General features: G+C 40.9%; 1 protein-coding gene across 1 annotated transcript in view; it reads left to right on the forward strand.

Annotated features, from left to right (window-relative positions):
* Positions 1–24,493, forward strand: part of edc4 (enhancer of mRNA decapping 4) — a 34,227-nt gene that overhangs the window by 6,184 nt on the left and 3,550 nt on the right. Inside the window, exons 11-29 of the mRNA XM_085464579.1 lie at positions 174–273; positions 580–760; positions 910–976; positions 1,710–1,801; positions 2,048–2,232; positions 3,350–3,429; positions 3,808–3,937; positions 4,030–4,325; positions 5,242–5,472; positions 5,707–5,808; positions 6,277–6,420; positions 7,563–7,599; positions 7,827–7,974; positions 8,229–8,384; positions 9,772–9,887; positions 10,016–10,181; positions 11,463–11,649; positions 12,341–12,560; positions 13,442–13,605. Coding sequence (XP_085320705.1) covers positions 174–273; positions 580–760; positions 910–976; positions 1,710–1,801; positions 2,048–2,232; positions 3,350–3,429; positions 3,808–3,937; positions 4,030–4,325; positions 5,242–5,472; positions 5,707–5,808; positions 6,277–6,420; positions 7,563–7,599; positions 7,827–7,974; positions 8,229–8,384; positions 9,772–9,887; positions 10,016–10,181; positions 11,463–11,649; positions 12,341–12,560; positions 13,442–13,605 — 2,802 coding nt within the window. The remainder of the gene's footprint in view (positions 1–173; positions 274–579; positions 761–909; positions 977–1,709; positions 1,802–2,047; positions 2,233–3,349; positions 3,430–3,807; positions 3,938–4,029; positions 4,326–5,241; positions 5,473–5,706; positions 5,809–6,276; positions 6,421–7,562; positions 7,600–7,826; positions 7,975–8,228; positions 8,385–9,771; positions 9,888–10,015; positions 10,182–11,462; positions 11,650–12,340; positions 12,561–13,441; positions 13,606–24,493) is intronic.

Consider the following 24,493-nt stretch of genomic DNA (forward strand, 5'->3'; position numbering starts at 1 on the left):
CAAAAAAATGTCTCCCAGGAAAGGCCCACAAAAGGGGTTTTTACTAGTCCCAAAGTAAAATGATTCTTGTACTGAAGACATTTGGTGATGACTGTTGTTGATATTTTAGCTGAAACCATTTGTTTAAGGACAGCATACAAAGATACTAATTTCACAGTACTTTTCTCTTAAAGGTTCTCCCCTGATCCATTAAACTCATCGACTCTGCCAAGCCTCAAGGCCAGCCTGGACCTCTCTGCTGAGTATCTGATCCTCACTGATGTGCAAAGGAAGGTTAGCACAAATGTTTTAAAATAGGTTTTAAGCAAGTAATCATTGTGAGAAATCATATTGTGCAACCCCCTTTTTAAAGTGCTCACTTTTCTATCACTTTGTGTAAATTAATTGGCACACTTCATCAATACAAAAGATACAAATCCTGAATTAACTACCTTTCTAGACACACTGATCAAAGACCACGCATCAAGTGTACAAGGAAACCTGCTCTGTTTGTGAAAGTCCCTGAATAATGCCACTTTCTTGGCTACCCATGTTACCACTTCCTCCTAAGCTTAGTTTCATACTTGGCTGATGTTGCAGGTTTTATATGTGATGGAGCTGCGACAGGACTTGGAGAAAGGAAAGGCAAATTTCACAGCTGTGTCAGAGTTCCTGCTGACCCACCCTGTGCTCAGCTTTGGGGTACGTGATGTTACCCAGTGTCGATTGCGGCACACTGAGGTCCTTCCTGCTGAGGAGGAGAGTGAAAGCATGACAACAGGTACATAGACACATGCATGTGCATAGACATGTGCACACACACATTGGAATTGGTTTTTTTTTTTTGTGCTTTAAGCCATCTTCAAAGTTGAAATTAAATATGTTTGTTCCTCATTAATGCCACATGTTTTTCATGTGTATCTTTTCCAGAGGGCCCTCAAGGACCCACAGAGTCCAAATCTGGAATCCAGATTAAACTCTACTGTGTCCACACCAAGTGAGTTTTCTTCTTTTCTTCCTTTTTTTTTTTTTGGTGAAAAGTGTTAAGATTGTGTCACTTTAACTTAACGCTTTAACAGGACATCTTGGTTTACAGGCGGTCAGTTATATGCACACTGAATGACCAAAATGTGCTTTTTTTCCTAGTACACACCAGTGATTAACTTTCTTATAGGACTCACTAATATTGTTGTGTTGTAATATTTTTTTCTTGAAAATAGAATAGAATGGGCAACCACGCTCAGTTTAACATATTCATAATTCTGCTGTCAGCCAAGTTTATTGGATTTCTTCTGTAAAGGAGCCTTTCATCCAGTCAGCAAGCTCCGTATATTTCCATGGAATTGCTTGCAGATGTGCACACTTATTGTGTACTTGGTGACTAGTGTCAGTCTCTTGTGTTGGAGCTGACATTTCTTTCCAACACTGGGTCGGTGCTGTGGAAAAATCTACTGTACTGGAAAGCTTCTGTAGAAGGACAGGACATATAGCATGTAATTGTTCTTTGTTAAAACAGTGCTGTATACCACGTCTCTCTGTACCCATCCACCCTCTGAAAGCAGTCAACCCAAATGAAAGACTGACAAGTGTGCCATTTTCTATTTGGAGTAAAGATACTATAGTCGTCAATGCAGAGGCAGCTTGCTGCTCGTTTTACACATGGTATGATATGGCAGTATCAGTAATTATTAGTAATTTTGTTTAATGTCTCTACATTTATATGTTTGCAGGAGTTTGCAGGATGTTCAGATTTGGTTTCAGCCCAATGCTGGTTCCAACTCTGCGGCCTTCCTTCCTCATTCAGATTCTCAGGATGGTCTGGGTAAGATAGCAGTTTCTTTAACTGACAGGATTTAGTATTTATGCTGAGGGGGACGAATTCAATGAAAATAAGGCAACTTGTATGATTACTCCACATTTGGTCCACCTCTAGTCTTCTCTCATAAATAATTTACTTTAGTTTTGAAATCAAATTTATTTATATCTGCTTATACATCATTTAAAAATTATTTATTTTAGATCAAATTCTGCCACAAAATGGAAGTAATTTCACTTTTTATGTCTCCAGCTGGGTTTTCAGATCATCTCACTGATCAAAGCTCTGACAAGGATTCAGGAAGTGGCTCACAGACTGATCTAAGGAAGATCCCATCACTTCCTGCTCCCTCAGACTTCCTGTCAAATTCAGGCACCGGCAGCGGAGTGATGCCCAAGCTGATGACTCCTGATGCCTTCATGACACCGAGCACTTCAGTATGAACTTATCCTTACGCTGTAGTCAGAAAGTTTTCAAACCTTTTCCATTCTTTTTACCTCATCTAACTAGACCTAATACTCCACAAGATACAAAAAATGTTTAAGTATTACATTTGCAAAAGTATTATTGCAAATTAATACCTTTCAGTTCGTTTTTATGAAGTGAAATCTATTAAAACCTTTCACTTCATAATTGATTAAAGCACCTTTGGCAGCAATGACAACAGCAAATCTTCTTGAGTCTTTGCCCTGACACACCTTTGTTCTCAACCACACAGCTTGGTTCTGTGAGCTATAAGTTTTAAACTCATAGGTGTTGAATGTAGTTGGGTACCAGTGGGTTCCAGTCAGTTTGAGGAACCATCTCAAAGACAATTGATAACCATCTTTGGGCATTGGATATTAATTGCAAGTTTTGTAATATAGATTAGTTATGTTAATTTGTATTAAAAAAGCTTGTATTTGTTCATTCTTTATGAATATTCTGTGTAGATTGATGAGAAGAAAATTGATGAGTCTAAAAAATTTCTGAAGTTTGCAGAACGACCAAAACCGTTACAGCTTCAGCAAATGAACACCATGTGTCTTCTTTTGATTTGTCACACGGTGAATAGCACCTTCGCCCACATATTGATCTATAGTTGGCAACAGCACTCAACACCCTGTTAATACACACTAGTGCAAACTAAATAGGACTAGTTATGCACTGAAAGAAAAGCTGATAACATACAAAAGGACAAATTGTTCCTTATTAGCTCTTTGCTTTTATGGATGCTCTGGTTTTCTTCCATAGTCTCAAGATATGCATGTTGGGTTAACTGGTGAGTCCAAATTAGCTGTAGGTTTGAATGTTACACTGTGTTAGCCCCTTGATGGACCAGTTACCCAGTCAAGGGACACCCCTCCACCGTCTCCCAGCCTTCTACAGTCCCAGTTGAATAAAGTCAATAAAATATTGGATAAATATAATCATTGCGAATGGGGTTCAGATGTGAAACACCCAACTTATCTGCAATGCGCTTCAGTTAAACCGATTTATAAACACTGAACAGTGATTATCCAAACCTTCTATCATATTTTCTGCCTGAAGATCATCTTTTTGTCATCCTTTCAGGTACCAGCATCTCCGGGGAGCAGTGCCAGCAGTCTGACCATTGTGACAGCTATAAGCAGCAACTCTGACTCAACAAACAGGTATGGAATTAAGAATTCTCTATATATTCATTTGAAAACGGAAAATTTTAGTATATGAAAGTGTGAAGATGATATCACAAATGATATTTTATCATCTGTGTCCTTATAACATGCAGTTTGGGTTGGTGAATGCTGTTCTTACAGATTATGTTTACCAGGATGTGGAGTTTTTAGATTTGTACTTATTTCAAATAAGCCAGGGATGAAGACAAATGATTTTGGGTTGTTTTCTATCTCCAGTTGTTAATTATAAAAAATAAGCCTCTGTTATCTTTTGTTTACTTTAAAGACTCCATTTATCTCTAACAGCTGAATACAAATAATTCCCTACTGTTTTGGTTTTGGTTACATTTGGGAATATGTATGCTTGTTTTTCAGAGCTATGGAGGATGCAAGTCAGAGTCCTAACAGGGCTGACAACAGCAGTACTGGGCTGCCACTCTCTGCCTCCACCAGCAGCCCAAGAGCTGCTTCCACTGTGCTACTTCCCGGACTCGAGAGCCTGCAGGTATGATCTAAACCACTCTCCTACTTCAACTAACCTTGCCCTTTTCTTCATGACATGACTTATTTTAATAAACTCTTATTCTCCATATCCAGGCTTTGGCAACCCCTAGTGGTCCTCTGGTACTCGACAGCTCTCAGGTTCTAGATCCTCCACTCCTGCCACTTTTGGCATCTCCAACTAGAGCCCGCTCCCCTGACGTCATCTCCTCAGCATCCACAGCCATGTCCCAGGACATGCCAGAGATCGCCTCTCAGACCCTGCAGCTTCAGCGTGGACTAGTGTCCAGCTTGGATCCCTTGCCTCTTTCTGCCCTCCAGACAGACAGCATGGCCTCTGCCGCCTCTGCACTGCACTTGTTAACCTCACCACGCTCAGCCAGCAACAGCGGGTATGTAAATTAAAAAGCGATTAGGAGTATTAAAAAGCATGCAGAAATAATAGTGTTGAGATTTTATGATCCACTTAAACTAAAGTTTGACACTTTTTATGTTTACTACTCCATTTGATTAGGGTAGTAGCACATTATGTAAAACCATCTTCCTCACTGTTTTAGAGCACAGGGTGTGAGAAAAGACAATCTCCTTGTATATTTTCTTTTCCACATGAATCCTACAATTTCTCTCAATGAGCCACTCATGTTTGCAGCCATTTGTGACATCAAATTCAGATATAAGCAGCCCCTGACCAGTTCTATTTCCTCACTAGGGCTGCTCTTGATAACTCCCTGCAGCAGATGCTAACTGTTCTGTCGTTGGCTGCAGGGGGATGTTTCTGCACTGCCTGCATCTGTGCAACCCTGCTTTTATTTTTTGATGGCATTTATTATACTATAAGAAATGTTTTAGTTAGGACATTGATTGGCTAATGTGCGTAATGTTAGATTAGCTTTGGTTATATGTCAGTGGAGTCAGAGCTGTGTGGATGTTGTAATGATACAGAGACAACAAAAAGTTGTGGAAACATTTAAAACTATTTTGAATCCACTTAAGTGTTATCATTTGTGCAACGCAACCTCAGCTCTTTCTTTTTGTTTCAATGGTAATAATGTCAAAGTTAAGATCACTGTGCAAGCGATATGGTAAATGGTAATGTGTTTGTAATGGGAAAACATTGTACATGTCACCAGTTTGACAGCTTGCTTATTCCATAACCTTACATAACCATAATTACTGTTGATTCTGATTCTGCAGTTTCATTTCACTTTCTTGTTTTAATGTATGTACATTTGTGTTGGCTTTATATTTTATTTTCCCAGTCCAGAAATGCTCTCTAAATTACATAAGCCAATATATATTGTGTTACAGCTTGTTGGCCCTTGAACTTGGAGGTGCAGAAGGGCCTGTGGGTGGGGCAGCAGAGTCTGAGTCCAGACTGAGTCACACACCATCTCTGCTTGAGAATGCGCTATCACAGGAAAATCCTGTGATAGGAGGAGGGTCCTCAGATGGCAACGTTAGCCACACACCATGGCCAGCTGCTCCAGATATCACCAGAGAAACCAGGAACAGTCTCAGGGACAACGGACTTGTTGACTGGTGTGTAATCTAACATATAAATACTTGAACCCCCATCCTGTGTGAAACATTTCACAAGCCTGTTTTGATTTCTCTGTGTATAAAACATTCAGAACCCCTGGTTTTTGTTCAGGTAGTTTCACGTACACATCAGGTTGTCATGCTATGTTGCAATGAAAATGGCATTGTGAAGATTTTTATTTATTTTTTTATTAATTTAAGTATTGGTGTGTTTGTCTCATATGCCTGCTGCAGTTCAAGAGAGGAGTCACAGGACAGACACTTGAGCTCACCTTACCATCGACGCTCATATCACCTGCCACAGAATGACAGTCAGGACGCTGGAGCCGAGCAGAGGTAACATACATTAACCCACCATCTATTTGTTTATGCAAATGAAACAGGCAATAGAATGGACTTTATCATGAGCAACAAACTCATGATAAAGCGCTGCACATTCAAGGCGCAGCAATGGTTTGATTTTATTGACTTTTTTTTCAGCTGATTCCACAACAAGTGGTCTAAACCAGGGGTGGGCAATCTCAGTCCACGAGGGCCGGTGTCCCTGTAGGTTTTAGATCTCACCTTGGGTCAACACACCTGAATCACATGATTAGTTCGTTACCAGGACTCTGGAGAACTTCAGGACATGTTGAGGAGCTAATTTAGCCATTTAAATCAGCTGTGTTGGTTCGAGGACACATCTAAAACCTGCAGGGACACCGGCCCTCGTGGACTGAGATTGCCCACCCCTGGTCTAAACTCTGCTTTAGAGGCTACAGCAGCTGACTTACTGTCTACATTTCTGTGTTGTGTATGACTCAGTGACCCTGATGATGAGGTGGCCAGTCTGGCGTCATCCTCTGGAAACTGTGGTTCTCGATCTTCACATAGACTACCGGTGAATGATTGGAAAACCTCACCACGAGGATCGCCAAAGCCAAAGAGAAAGATCAAGAAAGACGACAGGTTTGTTTATACTTTGAGCATCAAGATGTTGCTGTTTTCAGAAACTAATAAAAAGGAAAACAACGAAGAGAACCCTTAGATTAGTAAGTAATTAGATGGCGCCGCTGCAAACTATCTTGCTTTTTGATCATAGTTTGGTGAAATTAAAACACTTTGTTCGACCTTCATGAGGTATATATGGAAATAGGAAATGGCTCAATCATCCCAGCATCAAATCAGAGGACTAATGGGTTTAGTCTCACTATGAACACCTTTCACACATCTGTAGTCAGCTAATGGCTTTAACAGAATCATCAGTTTGGAAGCATTAATCTAAAAATAATCTCCATATATCTTAAAAACCGTACAGATTCAGAGCACAGATCAACAGGGTTTAAAGCTAAATTTCACACGCACACATATTTACATCTGCGTCACATATGTCACAAGAGAGCCAGAAAATTTTTGAATACAGTTTATCTAACTCCCTCACTTAAGTAAACATAGTAAAATTCAGTGGACTACTAAAATTTGTAGACATGATCTTGTAGTCTGTGTATTCCCTTTTTTATCCCAGAAACTATTAAAGCTGTTGCTGTTAATTGAGTTATGACTTACATTCATTTTGGGGTTTTGGTAAGGATGTTTTCATAGATCAGCACATTTCTTTAGGCCACACTTTTTAGTGAGGGACTCAAATGTTGAATTAGTAAACCAGAGCCAGTCAAAATGTGGTATGGGGGACAACAGATCAAACTTTTGGCAGCTACACGTCATGCCCGATCGTGTAGCTGCAAAGTGTACCCTTTTTTTTTCCTGCATGTCTTGCGTCTACATTGGTCTAGACTTGACCAGTGTATGAGCATTTTATAGGGTGTTGACTAGCAAAAGAAAGTGATTACTCACACTGAATTACAGGTAGACTGATGCTTTTTTTCATGTCTACATCAAGTAGCAGGATTGAGTTATTTGTCGTCTTTAGCATTATTGCATTTAATTTAAGCCAAATATTATTTTATAATAAAGTTCTTAAAACTAATAAACGTCAGAAAATAAGGAGTTTAGGTAAATGAAACAAATTGATTTTTATGCATTAATGTAGTATTAAGTGTGCTATAAGTAGTATTGAGTACTTAGTTAAACATTGTTTCTCATGTTTACAGTGAGTCATCACAGTCCAGGCAAATGGATTCTGGTCAGGTAAATTCCTAAAAGAAAAATTTCCTTTTTTATGTTGGTTAGATGTGTCATGCCTTTATGTGCAGTAAGTGCATTATTTTATTTTATTTTTAATTTTAGAAAGTTGATTGTTACTGATAATGTCTTGTAAATTATTACTATTTGATAACATGTTGTTTGTTTCAGCAGCTCTTTGGTTTCTCATTCTTGGATTCTTTTAATTCAGCTTTTCTCCTCATCTTTAAAAGTTTAATGCAGAAGTACAGGACGAGTTGATGATGCTGTTGCGTAGCCAGCAGAGGGAGTTAACTGAACTGCGGGGACAGATTGAAACCATGCAGAGCTCCATTATGGCTCAGGTGGAACATGTCCTGACAAATCACCAGGAGCAAGAACGTATCCTTCAGTAATCTCTCACTCACTCATGATTGGGTTTTTTTGGGTTTTTTTTTTTTTAAATTATGTTTCCAAAATAAATGTTTTGAGAAAAAATTTATACCAAAGGCTCAGTGAACAGCTGTGACTGTGCAAAGATTTAAATGTCTTTTAGCCACATCTTTGAAATCGTTATCATTACAGGATGCTTGCATTTTTAGCAATGAGCCGGTTACAATCATATTCTTGTGAGCCTTGACCTGTCTTCACCTCAGACCGCAGACTTGAGCGAGTTCTGGCAGAGAGTCAGAATCATCAGCAGCAGCTTCAGGAACAACTCAGCCAGCATCTCAGCCATGCCCTCAGCTCAGCTCTGACCAACAGAATGGACAAAGTGCTTCGGGACGAAATGAAGAAAACAGTCCCACAAAGTAAGAAAACACCAAACACACTCCCAGAGCATGATGGGTGCTATTCACTGCTAAGCATCACTGAGATTCATACATTTAAAAAGGTCACATAAAGGAAATGAATTGTATTGATAACACATTTTTAAGGTGTTTCTCATGATTTTTTTTTTCATGTTTTTCATTTCTTTTGAATTGTACAGATGTTTACTTTTAAGTGTCAGATGTCTGTTCAAATGGGATGTTAATTATTGTTGTATACCAATTATGTCTGTGAAGGGTCTTAGACATTCAGGTCATTGTAGTCTAAGGAGCTTGGAAGGAAAATCATCTGGATTTTCTGAAGATGTTTAACTTCGCATCTGAGAAGCTTGTTCAGTTGCAAGAGCAATTGGTCCATGTGGGACTCTCCACCAATTGCTCTTAGAACTAAGGAAGCTTCTCGGGTGAGAAGGGAAGCGTCTTCAAGAAATTAAAGAAGTCCAGACCCTTTTCCCCCTCAACCTCCTTAGACCTACAATTGTCTCTAACAGCAACATTGAAAACCGATAATACAGTCTGAGTCAGACTAAATAGATTCACCAGGCAATCGTTAGATCAGTCACTTCTCTTTCCAGATGATGGTGGTATTGAGCCATTTTAATGTTTGTAAGTTGAGGAGCAGGAAGATCTTTATGTACTAAAACATGTCCAGTCTGCAAATGCTGCAAACTTAGTTAAACCCCTGTCCCACCCTCTGGGGTCTCTTATCAAGTCTTTCTGTTATTGATATACAAATGTTTATTGTAGGTATATTTAATAATATTTAAGGTGTTTTTTCCGCAGTGTGTATAATCTAAGTTGCACAAATGTTGTGGTTCAGCTTAGTTGTCTTGTAAGCTTAAAGTTTTAAGAACTTAAAATTTATTTACTTTCACCTTTTTTGATCTATTGGCATTTTGATCAAAGAAGAGCAAATGGTTTATGAACAGAATAGCTCGTATTTTTCCTTGCTAATAACCAAATATCATGAGGTTAACACTACAAATCACTGATGAATATAAATATGGATATAGCAGTTATTAACAAAGGCTACAATTTCTGTGAAGCTGCATTTTGTTTGTTTTTTTTCCAGCTCTGACAAAAAAGCCAAGCTCTAAGTGCACACCAGGTTGTACATCAATAAATTACTGTGTTATTTAATGCTTGAGATCATCTTGAGGCATAAGTAATGTTAAATATAGCAAAGGCAGCTGAGGTGTGTTGGACTGAGACACTAAAATTAAGCAGTCTCTTGAGAGATGTGTTCCTGCCTCGCCTCTCCTGCCCTCGTATTCGAGGATGAGATGTTCCTGTCTTTCTTTGCCTCCAGCCTCGATCACATGCCTAATTATAGAGGGGTTCCTGCTAATCTGTCTTTTCCCCTCTCTAGCAATCTCTAAGACTTTGGAGCCAGTGACAGGCCAGCTGAACAACACAATTGCTGCTAAACTGACTGCTGTGGAGGTCACCCTGAAGGACAATGTTGGCAAAGTGGTGAAATCGAAGGTAGGTGACTGCCTTACTTTACCACTTGTCTGTATTTTTTTCCTCACTGCTATGCAGGATGGGCCTTTTAGGATTATTTACTGTGTATTTTCTACATCAACCTATTCTCCCTGCCTCTTGTTCACCAGAACACAACGGATGCGATTGGTCGAGCAGCAGCAGAGGCGATGCAGGGCCCCATCCAGGCAGCATATAAAGATGCCTTCCAGAGCATTGTGCTTCCTGTTTTTGAAAGAGGCTGCCAGTCCATGTTTCAGCAAATCAACGACAGCTTCAAACAAGGCACACAAGAATGTAAGGAAATGAAGGACGATGATAAACTTGTACAAAACACCATACAAATATCAAGCTATGTAATGATCCACTGCAGGACATGTTGTCTAGGTGCACTAAAACATTAGATGTACAGTTGCTTTAAAAGTTTCTGGACGCTCTCTTAAAGGCATCTCGATGGCTTACAATGGCTGATGACCTTATTTGGATACTTAGCATTATTGCTTTCTTCATATTGAATGTTCTCAGTGTCTAGCTCTGAAATAAGGAGCTGTATGTGGAACTCTAATTAAGTAAGTGTCTCACTGAAAGATCTCAGGGACAACTTTTGTACTGATGCCTTTACAGACCCAGCCAGTCCGCTGATGTGCTGAAAAGCAGTCTGCTTATTCTGAGATTGTGCTCACGCCCACTCTTGGAAGCCGCAACCTGATCTTTTTTAAATTTATAATGTGCACAGAGAGGCCACAGTTCCGCTCCTCTAATTTAAAATTAATCCAAGGTTTGCTTTGTAAATATTACCTGCTTTGGTGGCAAGCAGTTCTGGGGACTACCTGTTAAGTAACTGCTGTAAGGTCCCCAGGTAACTACATAACCTTCCAGCCCCCCCCCCCCCCCCACCACCACCACCAATTCATACTGCTAATAGAAACTCTTAAGTGATTTCATAGCTCACCAGTGGCTAGTTAACTCAGTAAGAAAAGAATATTCTGTACTTCACTGTTCACTTGAATTTGCACATGGTTTTCCTCCATTTAAAGCTAATATTAATAAACATGTTTCCCAAATGTTAACATCTCTACCTATCCTGAGAAAGTATACCTACTCCATGCCAGAAAGAGACTTCTGAGAACTACAAGTGGGGGGAAAAAGTGGGTCTGCCTCAAATAGGCTGTCGTAACTGTGAAAGTGGCAATTGATGCGCTTTTTGTGATTGCTGTACTAACATCTGCACTGCTGTGTTATCTGCCTTCAGCAGTGTTTTAATGCCCAAATGTTACTCGCTTAAAATGGTGCAATAACATCAAATGTATAATAATTATTGATACATAATGCTGTAATCCTCCTGCACTAGTCATTCTAGCAGTCACATGTAGGGTCACATCTGCACACAACACTTGCATCTCGGCAAACTAGCTCCAAATAAAATGAGCCAGTGGAAGCAAGTAAGAGAGCCTTTTCATGTTGCACTGACTCATTTCATATCATTATGAAAAATGTTGCTCACTAGAGTTGTGACAGTATTTAAGATGTGTTTGCTTGCGTGATGAGAGATTTTGTTCTTGACTTTCATCTTTGTAGACATCCAGCAGCTTGAGACTCATATGAAGAACAGAAAGCAGAGAGACCAGGATACACGAGACCCCATGATTGGCCAGCTCCAGCAGATGATCGACAACTTCCAGAGCTCCACTGATCAGCTGGGCAACAACATCACAGCTAACGTCCGGGCTGAAGTCCAGCATCAGATCCAGATGATGGTGGGAAAGTATGTAACTGAGCTGTTCCTTGTTTACCACTGTGTGAGCCGTGTGTTACTAGAAAAGTGAAACTTTTTTCCCACATAAAAAAAGTAAATGAATCTTCCCAAAACTGTTTACTTTACCTTTTACTTTTCTAGTTTGTCACTTAACACTTGATTATTCTTTTACTTCCGTTACAGCATTAAAAAAAATATGGTCTTGCAAATCAGTATTTAAAACAGTCCTGTTGTTGAGTGATGTTGTTCACATTTATTGATCTTGCAGCGTTGACTTACATACCAAGTGGACATTTTGAACTTCAGCTACGCATACCAGCAAATACCTATGTACCACTATGGCTTTACTTACTGCATATTGAGCAAGTGTGTAATAGATTGGAGAGTAAAAACAAGCAAAGCTTAATCCTGGGGCTAATGTAAGAACATCAATTCGATCAGGTCTCTTGTTCCCCCTGCAATTAATTTCAAGGCCTCTAGAGTTTATAGATTGTCAGGAGCAGAGCAGAGAGAAAATAGCTGGCCCACTAAAACTCTTGAAAAGGAAATGACAACGCCAAACTGTGCAGAGTCAGTTTTTAAGCCAATATCTTGTAGGTTAAGGGCAAGGATTTTCCCCAAAGCGCAAAATTAGACTGCAGCGTATTTGTTTAAGATTCATGCAACTTGGAGGATAACTGTCCTTCTTTTCCCTGCTCAGCTTGCAGGAGTCTATTCTTAGCCATGTGCAGCGGATTGTCAAAGGTGAGGTGAGCCTAGCAATGAAGGAGCAGCAGGCAGTGGTCACCTCCAGCATCATGCAGGCAATGAGGTCGGCGGCCGGCACACCAGTTCCCACAGCACATTTAGACTACCAGACACAGCAGACGAACATCCTGCAGCTCCTCCAGCAGGGCCAACTCAATCAGGCTTTCCAGCAGGTAACACGCACACACTGATGTAACCAGGCTTAAAGGTTGCTCTGCAGCTGAGCTGTGTTTTCCAACTACTAATTAATGCAGGCAACAACTCACTATAACTCTCATATGCATGTATGTCCACCAGGGCCGAGAAAGCCATTATCCTGCAACTACTCCACAGTCCCACTTGCAAACCCCACCAGTCCAGTGCATTAGTTGTGCTGCAGGCATTCATTATGCTTGTATTTACTCCTAAGTGACTTTGTATGTGAAAATGCTTTGAATTGTGGTAAAACACGTTTCCCCTCTACTTTTAAGCTGAAAAACTACCCCGTCTAAGCTTACATGCTAGTTAAAATTACTAATTTTCTGCAATGTTTAAAAGATTTTGTGTTATAAACACATCTAGTAGTTTTGTGGTTGGAATTAATATTAAATTTTAGCATGGAAAGCTTCGTCTGAGCTTGGTCATGCCATCTCATTTGGTGTAGCTGATGCAAAGTACCTCCAAACTGCTCAGCCTTGATTGTTGGCTTCCTTCATATTATGTTAGATCTCTTGCTCACAACTTTTGAGGATCTCATGTTTTGGAAACGGAAAATGACGTAGAATTGAAACTTAAAGAAGTCCAGGCGCAGACGACGATGACCTGGATGATTGAGAACCTTCACAGACGACATAGAATTGAATTGATCGGCCCATTGTTACCTATTCTCAATCCAGCTTTCAAAGTCAGGATGGGACTGACACTGAAATGCTGCAATAATAACTTGCTTGTTGATGGAGTGCACCTTTCCTTAAGAGGCTTATTGTATGGAAAGAGATACTTAAACTTAAATTCAGGTGCAAATATTTATATAAGTGGTTAAATTGGTAACCCCCCGTCTTGGTTTACTCTACAGGCTCTGTCAGCGACTGATCTGAATTTGGTCTTGTATGTGTGTGAGACCATCGACTCTCAGCAGGTGTTCGGACAACACCCCTGCCCTCTAAGCCAGCCCGTGCTGCTTTCTCTCATCCAGCAGCTTTCTTCCAACCTCACAACTCGCTCTGAGCTCAAAATCAGGTGAGTAAACAAAGGTTGTCATTTTTGGCAGCTAGGTACAGATTTACAGTAGGCTTTTCTTTCTTTCTTTTTTTTTCTGGAGTCAAAGAGAACACATCCTTTTTCATTAATTTGCATGTAATATGTAAACAGACACAGAAAGCCAGAAGACGGTAGACACAGTTGGGCTTACACTGTAGTTGTTCAGTGAGATATGACCGTTCACAGATTTTAGTGGATGTGAGTCTTCTCTGTGTTTGGGTTTGGGATTAGACTAATGTCATAATGACTGAACAAAGGCTGAACCATTAAACAAAAAATTGGAAGTGAATAAAACTACACTGAAAAAAATGATTTGCTTTCATGCTTGCTCAGAACAGACCTTAACATTTCAGTTTCAGGTGTAACACAAAGGTCTCTGGGTAGATGTTGTGGCATCCCCATTGGCCTGTTGTTTCTGGGCAGACAGGTTGGTGGATCATATAAAGTACAGCAGGTGGTATTATACCAAACTTTTTTCCACTAGTTGCTCTTGTTTTTCTGAACTGGCAATCACAATACATGTTAAGAGTCTTTATTTATTCTGGGTTATTAGGAATATCAGGGTAATCACTTTCAGCCTAAGAATAGGTAAACTCAGCAGTGCTCAGGGCTGCATGCTACAGTACACAGGACCAGGCTCAGCATGACTACAGAAGGCAAGGCAAGGCAAGTTTATTTGTATAGCACAATTCAACAACAAGGTGATTCAAAGTGCTTTACAGAGACATTAGAAACAAGAACAAATAAAAAGCATGATTTAAAATTGATTAAAACAAGCAAATAAACTAACTAACTAATTAACAAACAAACAAAACAAACAACAGTATATAAAATCAAAACAGATAAAATCAGAACAGTAGATAAAATCAGTAGTTAAATGTAAGTTTTGAAATTTAAGCTTAAAGTGTGGATTTGGTGCTTTATTCAAATGCAGCTGAGAACAGGTGAGTCTTCAACCTGGATTTAAATAAACTGAGTGTTTCAGCTGATCTGAGGCTTTCTGGGAGTTTGTTCCAGATATAAGGAGCATAAAAGCTGAATGCAGCTTCTCCGTGTCTGGTTCTGACTCTGGGAACTGATAAAAGACCGGATCCAGATGACCTGAGGGATCTGGATGGTTCATACTGGGTCAGGAGGTCATTGATGTATTTTGGTCCTAAACCATTCAGAGCTTTATAGGCCAGCATCAGAACTTTAAAAGTCTATCCTCTGACGGACAGGCAGCCAGTGTAAGGACCTCAGAGCTGGACTGATGTGGTCCACTTTTTTGGTCTTAGTGAGGACTCGAGCAGCAGAGTTCTGAATGAGCTGTAGTTGTCTGACTGATTTTTTAGGTAGACCTGTAAAGATGCTGTTACAGTAATCAAGCCTACTAAAGATGAATGCATGGACTAGTTTTTCCAGGTCCTGTTGAGACATCAGATCTTTTATCCTTGATATATTCTTGAGGTGATAGTAAGCTGACTTTGTTATTGTCTTAATGTGTTTTTCTAAGTTTAGGTCTGCATCCATCACTACACCCAAATTTCTCGCCTGGTTTGTGGTTTTTAGATGTATAGATTGAAGTTCTCTGGTGACCTGTAATCGTTTTTCTTTGGCGCCAAAGACTATTACCTCAGTTTTGTTTTTGTTTAGCTGGAGAAAATTGTGGCACAACCAGTCATTGATTTCCTCAATGCATTTACCAAGAGCCTGTACAGGGCCTCGGTCTCCTGGTGACATTGTGATATATATTTGTGTGTCATCTGCATAGCTGTGATAGTTTATTTTGTTGTTGTTTATAATCTGTGCCAGTGGGAGCATGTAGATGTTAAACAGAAGGGGTCCCAAGATGGAACCTTGGGGAACTCCACATGTGATACTTGTCTGCTCAGATGTGAAGTTACCTATTGATACAAAGTATTTCCTGTTTTCTACGTATGTTTTGAACCAGTTTAGTACAGTTCCTGAAAGACCTGTCCAGTTCTCCAGTCGTTTGAGTAATATGTTGTGGTCAACTGTATCAAATGCTGCACTGAGATCCAGTAAAACTAGGACTGACATTTTTCCACTGTCTGTATTCAGACATATGTCATTAAACACTTTGGTCAGAGCGGTTTCAGTGCTGTGGTTCTGTCTAAAACCTGACTGGAAGGCATCGTAGCAATTATTCTGTTTTAAGAAGTAACTGAGCTGTTGAGAAACTGCTTTTTCAATGATCTTACTTAAAAACGGGAGATTTGAGATCGGCCTGTAGTTGTTCATTTGTGTCTTGTCAAGATTGTCCTTTTTCAGTATAGGTTTGATTACAGCAGTTTTTAGTGATTCTGGAAACACACCTGATAATAAAGAAAAGTTGACGATCTGTAACAGGTCTGACTCTAAAGTCTTTGAGACCTTTTTGAAAAAACTTGTTGGCAGGACATCTAAACAGCAGGAGGAGGAGTTCAGTTGACCTAAGATGTCCTCCAGGTCTTTGCTGTTAATAGGTTGAAACTGTTTCATGGTGTTTAAACAGTTTTTTGGTGGACACAGTACATATCCTGGATCTGCTGTTGATGTACCAATTGCTTGTCTAATTTTTTGGATTTTTTCAGTGAAGAATTTGGCAAAGTCATTGCAGGCCATGGTCGAATGAAGTTCAGCTGCCACTGACACAGGGGGGTTTGTTAGCCTGTCAACTGTAGAAAATAAGACCCGAGCATTATGGCTGTTTTTAGTGATGATGTCAGAGAAGTAGGACCTCCTTGCATTCCTCAGTTGTAAATTATAATTGTGAAGTTTCTCTTTATAAATGTCATAATGAACCTGGAGGTTTGTTTTTCTCCATCTGCGCTCAGCTTTCCTACAATCTCTTTTTTCATTTTTCACCAGTGTGGAGTTTCTCCATGGAGACTTTTTCCTTCCAGAGATAACCTTCACCTTAATGGGAGCAATAGTGTCCATTACATTTAACATGTTAGCATTGAAGCTATTGACGAGCTCATTGACTGACCCTCTGGACAGGTCAGGTGTTAATGGGAAGACCTGGTTAAAGATCTCACTACTGTGTTCAGTTATACACCGTTTTGTGATCACTGTTGTTGATATATTTGTGTGGGCTGAGATTTTACTTTCAAAGAAAACACAGTAATGATCAGACAGGCCCACATCAGACACAGTAACCTTTGAAATGCTCAGGCCTTTGGAGATCAGTAGGTCAAGAGTGTGTCCTCTATTATGTGTGGCCTCTGTTACATGCTGAGTCAGCCCAAAGTTGCCCAGAGTGTTACTCAGGTCTTTAGTCCCTTTGTCCTGAGGGTTGTCCACATGAATGTTAAAATCCCCAGCAATAATTACACAGTCAAAATCAACACAGATCACAGACAGCAGTTCACTGAGGTCATTAAAAAAGTCTGTGCGGTATTTGGGAGGCCTGTAAACATTAAGAAACACAACTTTGGATGGGGCCTTCAGCTGTAAAGCCACATATTCAAAAGACTGAAAACTTCCAGGAGATAGCTGCTTACATTGAAATGATTCATTAAATAAGACAGCAACCCCTCCTCCTCTCCTGCTCGCCCTGACCTCACTGATAAAACTGTAGTTAGGAGGGGTCGTCTCGATGAGAACAGCTCCACTGTTACTTTGGTCCAACCAAGTTTCAGTTAAAAACATAAAATCAAGGCTGTGCTCAGTGATTAAATCATTAATTAAAAATGTTTTCCCAGCTAGAGATCTAATGTTTAATAAAGCCAACTTAAGTGTTTTAGAGGTATTACTTGTCCCCTCGTGTTTGGGAGCAGTCTGTGGCACACAAGGTATGTTTACTATGTTTAAAGATCTTTTAGAGTGCAGCTCTCTGTGTTTTGACCAGGCCACATGTCTCCTGTCACCTAAAAGTACAGAAATTTTAAAACCTTCTAGTAAACAGGGTCCCAGCTTCTCCTGGGAAAAGTCATCACTGCCATAATCCTCACAGCCCGGACCCTTCACACATCACGCATCAGACTGCGGAGACAGGGCATGAAGAGGAACTAAGGGGGGCGAGGCTGGGCAATGTGACTTCGATTGCTCTGTTTAGGGTGGGGCTCGATGGCGAACCTTTGGCCGCTCTGGTGGGGGGTTTATGGGGGACAAAAAGGGATTGGGACGGGGGGTAGATCTGAGCCCAGCACTGACCCGCTCCATCATCTCCTCAGTGAATTTCAGGTGTGGGGAGGAGGGAGAAAGGGAGGGGGAGGAGGGTGATGGCCTGTCAGGGGTTTGGGGGACTGGGGAAGGTCGTGGTCCCTTGTCCTGGTCGTTGGTGTTGTTGAGAGAGTTGGAGGCAAATAGGGACCCCTCTTCTTGCCTTAGATGTCTCTCCTTTCTGAGGCTCTTCCTCAGATGCCATGGATGTCTCTCCTTTCTGAGGCTCTTCCCGGGTGGGGGCAAATGGAGCTCCTCCTCAAGGTTTCTGCTGGGCTTTGTCTGTTCTTGGAGTACTGTTTGTTCCTCTTTATGAGATAACTCCTCGTTTATCTCAGCCTTGGCACCAAGCACGGATGGATGACGTATGGAATAAAACAAGTTGGAGGTGAACAGTTTCACCCCTGACTTGTTAAAATTAAATCCATTTGCTTTGAACAGATGCCTGCGTTCCCAAAAAATATTAAAGTTGTCGATAAAATGCACTGAGTGGTCAGCACATGCTGATATAAGCCATTTATTCAGTGTAAACAACCTGCTGAATCTCTCGTCTCCTCCTCTGACCGGCGGTACAGGTCCACTGATGAATACAGCTGCATTCAGAGAGTTTACAGTATTTAATAATCCAGTAAAGTCCCGTTTCAGAACCTCCGACTGTTGTTTGGACACATCGTTTGACCCTGTATGCAGAACAATGTTTGTCACAGTTGGATATTCATCTGCAATTTGAAGAATTCTCTCCTTCAGGTTGTTGACCATATCGTTAGGAAAGCAGAGGACTTTAGTGTTCTTACCGCACATCCTTTGTACATCCTTTACGGCAGAGTCACCCACAATCAGAGTTTCAGGCCTAGCCTTTAGCTAGGCCTGAAAGGAGGCAGGAGGCAGATGCTTCAGTAGCAGAGAGATTTGTGTATTGTCAGTCAGAAAATTTAGCTTTATGTAACTGGCAACTGATCAAGGCTGTATTTTTTCCAGATTCATAAATGTTTATTTGTAATTAACAGTAACATAAGATGAATAAGGAAGCACTTTGTCTCCGGTTATGAAAAGCAGAAGTAAAAATGGGACAAATGTAAGTTTCAACCAGTTGTTGAACTTCTGGACTAATGATCTCTCCATCAAAAAGAATCGGTGCAGCATCTAGCCCAGGGGTGGGCAACTCCAGGCCTCGTGGGCCAGTGTCACTGCAGGTTTTAGATGTGTCCTTGAACCAACACAGCTGATTTAAATGGCTAAATTAGCTCCTCAACATGTCCTGAAGTTCTCCAGAGTCCTGGTAATGAACTAATCATGTGATTCAGGTGTGTTGACCCAAGGTGAGATCTAAAACCCTGCAGGACACCGGCCCTCGAGGCCTGGAATTGCCCACCCCTGACCTAGCCACATGAATTCTCTTTGCCATCACTGAAACTTAAAAGAAAAGGGGAAAAAAAGAAGACCTCAGGCCAGATCAGCAAGGTAAAATGTCAAATCTAGCATCTTATATAACTTTAAGGTGTGCCTTCCGGTTTATTTTTATTAGATTTAGGCGTCTAATGTGAAGCTACCCTCCAGTAATTGAAAAATGATGACTAAGGAAACTCAAGCTGAAGGTTAACCTTGGGTTTGCTACCTCTATCAGAAGCACTGAGCCTTGTTCTCAAGTCCACTCGTTCCTAAACATAAAGACGACTAAATATGATTCATAAATTCTCAGGAATGTTGTGCTATTATTTGCACTTTAAATATATGTCTGTGAAGGTTCTCAGTCATCCAGGTCATCGTAGTCAAAGGAGCTTGCAAAGAAAGGCGTCTGGACTTCTTTAAATTACTTGAAGACGTTTCGCCTCTCATCCGAGAAGCTTCTTCAGTTCTAAGGTCAAATGGTGGAGAGTCCCAGATATAAACCTAGTGGGAGTAACCCCCCACAGAGGGACAAAAGGACCCCCTGATGATCCTCTAATCGCCTGAGCCAAGGTGTGAAACTGGGTGTGGGTCCCAATCAGCCAGAGTTTCGGGTGAGTTCATTGTGAAACCTGGCCCCACCTTATCATGCGAATTCCTGAGATCAGATGGCCCAGGATGTGAGTGGGCGTTAAGGCGTCTGGGGAGGCATCTCAAAACTGGATTATAGATGGCAGAGAGTTGGTGTCGTAAACCACCGCCTCTGTTCAAAGATGGTCGCTCACAGTGGACATAGATGGCTTCTTTCACTCCTCTTTCAAACCATCTGTCCTCTCTGTCCAAAATGTGAACATTGGCATCCTCGAAAGAGTGTCCTTTATCCTTAAGATGCAGATGGACTGCTGTGTTGTGCCATGCGCTTGTGAAGTGGCTGTTTGGTCTCTCCAATGTAGAGGTCTGGGCATTCCTTGCTGCACTGTACCGCATACACCACATTGTTAAGTCTGTGTTTTGGCGTTTTGTCTTTCGGGTGAACCAGTTTTTGTCTGAGCGTGTTGCTGGGTCTGAAATGCACCGGGATGTCATGCTTGGAGAAAACTCTCCTGAGTTTTTCTGATACACCGGCTACATAGGGGATGACAATGTTGTTGCGTCTGTCCTTCTTATCCTCCCTCGCTGGTGTCTGGTCTTCTTTTCTGTGCCTCTTTGCTGACTTTAAGAACGCCCATTTAGGATAGCCGCACGTTTTAAGTGCTTCCTTTACAATGTGTGTGTTCCTTCTTTTTTCCTTCAGGCTTAGAGGGAACAAGCTCTGCCCGGTGGTGTAGGGTCCTAATTACTCCAAGTTTGTGTTCCAGAGGGTGGTGGGAGTCAAAGAGGAGGTACTGGGCCGTGTGTGTGAGCTTCCGGTAAACTTCGATGTTGAGGTTGCCATTCTCTTCAATGTGCATGGCGCAGTCCAGGAAAGGCAAACAGTTGTCCTTTGTGTCTTCCCTGGTGAACTTGATGTTTTTATCCACAGCGTTAATGTGCGCAGTGAAGGATTCCACTTCTTGTGTCTTGATTTTGACCCAGGTGTCGTCCACATATCTGTACCAGTGGCTGGGTACTCTTCCTTTGAAAAAGCCAAGAGCCTTTCTTTCCACTTCCTCCATGTAAAGGTTGGCTACAATAGGTGACACGGGGGAGCCCATGGCACAGCCATGTTTTTGTCTGTAGAAACCCTCGTTGTATTTGAAATATGTAGTGGTGAGGCAGAGGTCTAACAGTGTGCAAATCTGATTGGGTGTGAAGTTGGTCCTGTCCTCCAAGGAGCTGTCTTCTTGTAGTCGATCAACATTGAAGTTTACCGGAAGCTCACACACACGGACCAGTACCACCTCTTTGACTCCCATCACCCTCTGGAACACAAACTTGGGGTAATCAGGACCCTACACCACCGGGCAGAACATGTTCTCTCTAAGCCTGAAGGAAAAAAGAAGGAACATACACATGTAAAGGAAGCACTCAAAACGTGCGGCTATCCTAAATGGGCGTTCTTAAAGTCAGCAAAGAGGCACAGAAAAGAAGACCAGACACCAGCGAGGGAGGATAAGAAGGACAGACGCAACAACATTGTCATCCCCTATGTAGCCGGTGTATCAGAAAAACTCAGGAGAGTTTTCTCCAAGCATGACATCCCAGTGTATTTCAGACCCAGCAACACGCTCAGACAAAAATTGGTTCACCCGAAAGACAAAACGCCAAAACACAGACTTAACAATGTGGTGTATGCGATACAGTACATCAAGGAATGCCCAGACCTCTACATTGGAGAGACCAAACAGCCACTTCACAAGCGCATGGCACAACACAGCAGTCCATCTGCATCTTAAGGATAAAGGACACTCTTTCAAGGATGCCAATGTTCACATTTTGGACAGAGAGGACAGATGGTTTGAAAGAGGAGTGAAAGAAGCCATCTATGTCCACTGTGAGCGACCATCTTTGAACAGAGGCGGTGGTTTACGACACCAACTCTCTGCCATCTATAATCCAGTTTTGAGATGCCTCCCCAGACGCCTTAACGCCCACTCACATCCTGGGCCATCTGATCTCAGGAATTCGCATGATAAGGTGGGGCCAGGTTTCACAATGAACTCACCCGAAACTCTGGCTGATTGGGACCCACACCCAGTTTCACACCTTGGCTCAGGCGATTAGAGGGTCCTTTTGTCCCTCTGTGGGGGGTTACTCCCACTAGGTTTATATCTGGGACTCTCCACCATTTGACCTTAGAACTGAAGAAGCTTCTCGGATGAGAGGCGAAACGTCTTCAAGTAATTTAAAGAAGTCCAGACGCTTTTCTTTGCAAGCTCCTTTGACCACTTTAAATATAGCTTTATTATTCTTGCATTTTTCCAACATCTGTAGTGCTGAAAAACTTTAAAAAAATCTTTGTTTTTCCTATTTATTTTGATCAAGTACATAATATACATAGTCATTTAGGAAAAAATAGTAAAGCATATAAAAATAAAGCAAAATACACTACAGTGCTCCACTGAATCTGATTTAGTTTACGTATCCAAAAGGAGTGAGAACAAGGAAACACTTATTTAATCCTACCCCTTCTTTTTAAGTTATCAGTTATAAAATTTATCCAGCTTACTTATTGATATAAACCTCAATAACAACAGACACATTTTTAATAGCATGGGATATACACACTACATTAAATGCACATTTTTATCATAACTCCCAAACATTACTTGGCCTTGCTGTGTGGAGGTAGCTCCAGTTTTGGAATGCTAAGTCTAAATTCTGAATAACCATTAAGTAGCATGAAGTTTAACTAAAAGGAGACATTCACTAAATAAAAGTGAATAAAAAATCCTGTGATGTTTGAATACTAAAAATCCATGCACTGTCTCCACTTTAAAGACAATGCACAGTTTGAGCACTCTTACTCTTCATTGCAGGATATCATAATTTCATTATTGTCTCACACCATTGTAGTTTGATGTAAGACCTGTCCTGTGATACAGCAGGCATAACTTGTAATTTTGGAAAACGTCATAGATTTTAATCAAAAACCCGTGAACTGTGCAGGTTTATGTCATCACATAACGTCTTAATTATAACTTTTGAATTGCATGCGATGTCTTCTCTCCCACACACGCCGGCTCTTATGCTCCCCTCAGTCAGTAATAAAGCTTGTCTTTGTCTAAACTTTTGCTGCCCATCTAATCTGTTTTGTATGTTCATTACTCCCCATCTCCCACGTGCTAAACGGTGCTAAAGTGCTGACCCCATCACCCGGCTCCGTCTGTAGCCCTGCTGCATGGCTATCCTGGGAACGCCGATGATCCCATGAATAGCATCGCAGTTTTTGGATGCACTCTATTGTTCTGTTCTTGCTGCGTCCTTGTATCCCCCCCCCCCCCCCCATGTAGTTCAGTTTTGTACTTTTTTTTTTTTTTTTTTTTTTTTTTTTTTGGGTCCTCTTTTTGATTTTTCTTGTTTCAGTTTGTCATATAAGAAGATGAAAGGCAGATATGACCAAAAAGCTCATTCTGCAACTGCTTCTATAGGCAAAGGTTTGGATACTTGCACATCACAAAGTTAGTGAATCAATTAGGTTAAGAATAGAATATATATTATATTCTATTATATTCTATTAAGACTTAACAGACTTTACTTGCACTTTTTCACCTGATATCTGTATATTCTGCAAATTTAGTAGGATAAATCCTTCAGCTCTCTCCCTGTACACGTGGTATTGTATCTTGTCTGAAGCAGTGAGAGAGACGCAGCTTTCCCCACTGTGCCACACAGCATAAAGTATCAGAGACTCTTTCAATGCCCCTGGCAACTTTTTTTTTTTTTTGGTAGAAACTCAGCTTTTGGTGCAGCTCAGAGCAAGACAGGACCCAGTAGTGCTGCTTTTTTCCCCTCCTCGCAACTGAATTATAGTTTTTACAGTCAAATAGCTGATTTTTTGTTCCCTTTTGTGATTTTTATCATTTAGAATATTCATGGATAGCCCGACATCAGAAAGCACTCTCACTGTGCCCCTCTCTTCTGAGAAGAGCTTGTCCTCTCATACCCATTTCTCCCTGAAAACCTCTTTGTCTCTGAGTCCCTTTACAGCATCGTGCTGTGTCCACATCATCTGTTTGTTTCTCAGTTTACACTACAGCTGCTAATGTGGACCTTTGTGTGCCATCAGCAGAGAAGAGTGCACTATAGAAACCTTATTAAGACTGAGAAAATCATAGCTCTGAGTTTTATTTTAAATTTAAAAAAAAAAATAGATTATAAGCAGTTAACACCATTGTTTCTGGTGTTAACTGCTGGCTAACTTTAATTATGAAGGAAAGCTTTCACTCATGAGCAAAAATAAATCAGACTGTTAAGTACACAGTATATGTGGAGTAAATTGTAGTTCACATCCGGGTAAAGATACCACAGAGCTGTCTTCAGGCTTCGTTTTCAGGACTTGTGATTAGAAGTATTTCAGAAGAAGCTCATAAAAGATTCCCAAAGCACAGCTAGGATTGTTGGGACTACAGAGGGGGTGTCATTATGCACAAAATCTGTGCTCTTAGCTGCATCATTAGCTAGCTGTGAAGTACACACTGTTGCACAAATGAATACGAGAACAATTGAGGCAGCGTGGAAAAACAATTAAATATGTGGTTTTGAGGTGTTTGACAAAATGCAGTTACAGCCAAATTAACTTCGGCAAGACATTAACTTTCAGAGAGACATACGGTATCTGTGCTGATATGTGCAGTGACATTAAAAGCCCCTTTAAACAGTGTGCTGGCAGTGCTGAGGGGGATTTGATAGA

This window comes from Copadichromis virginalis, linkage group LG7, assembly GCF_057382275.1.
Source record: "Copadichromis virginalis isolate Kocher_CV1m ecotype Utaka linkage group LG7, C_Virginalis_male_GT1.1, whole genome shotgun sequence".
Classification (NCBI taxonomy): domain Eukaryota; kingdom Metazoa; phylum Chordata; class Actinopteri; order Cichliformes; family Cichlidae; genus Copadichromis; species Copadichromis virginalis.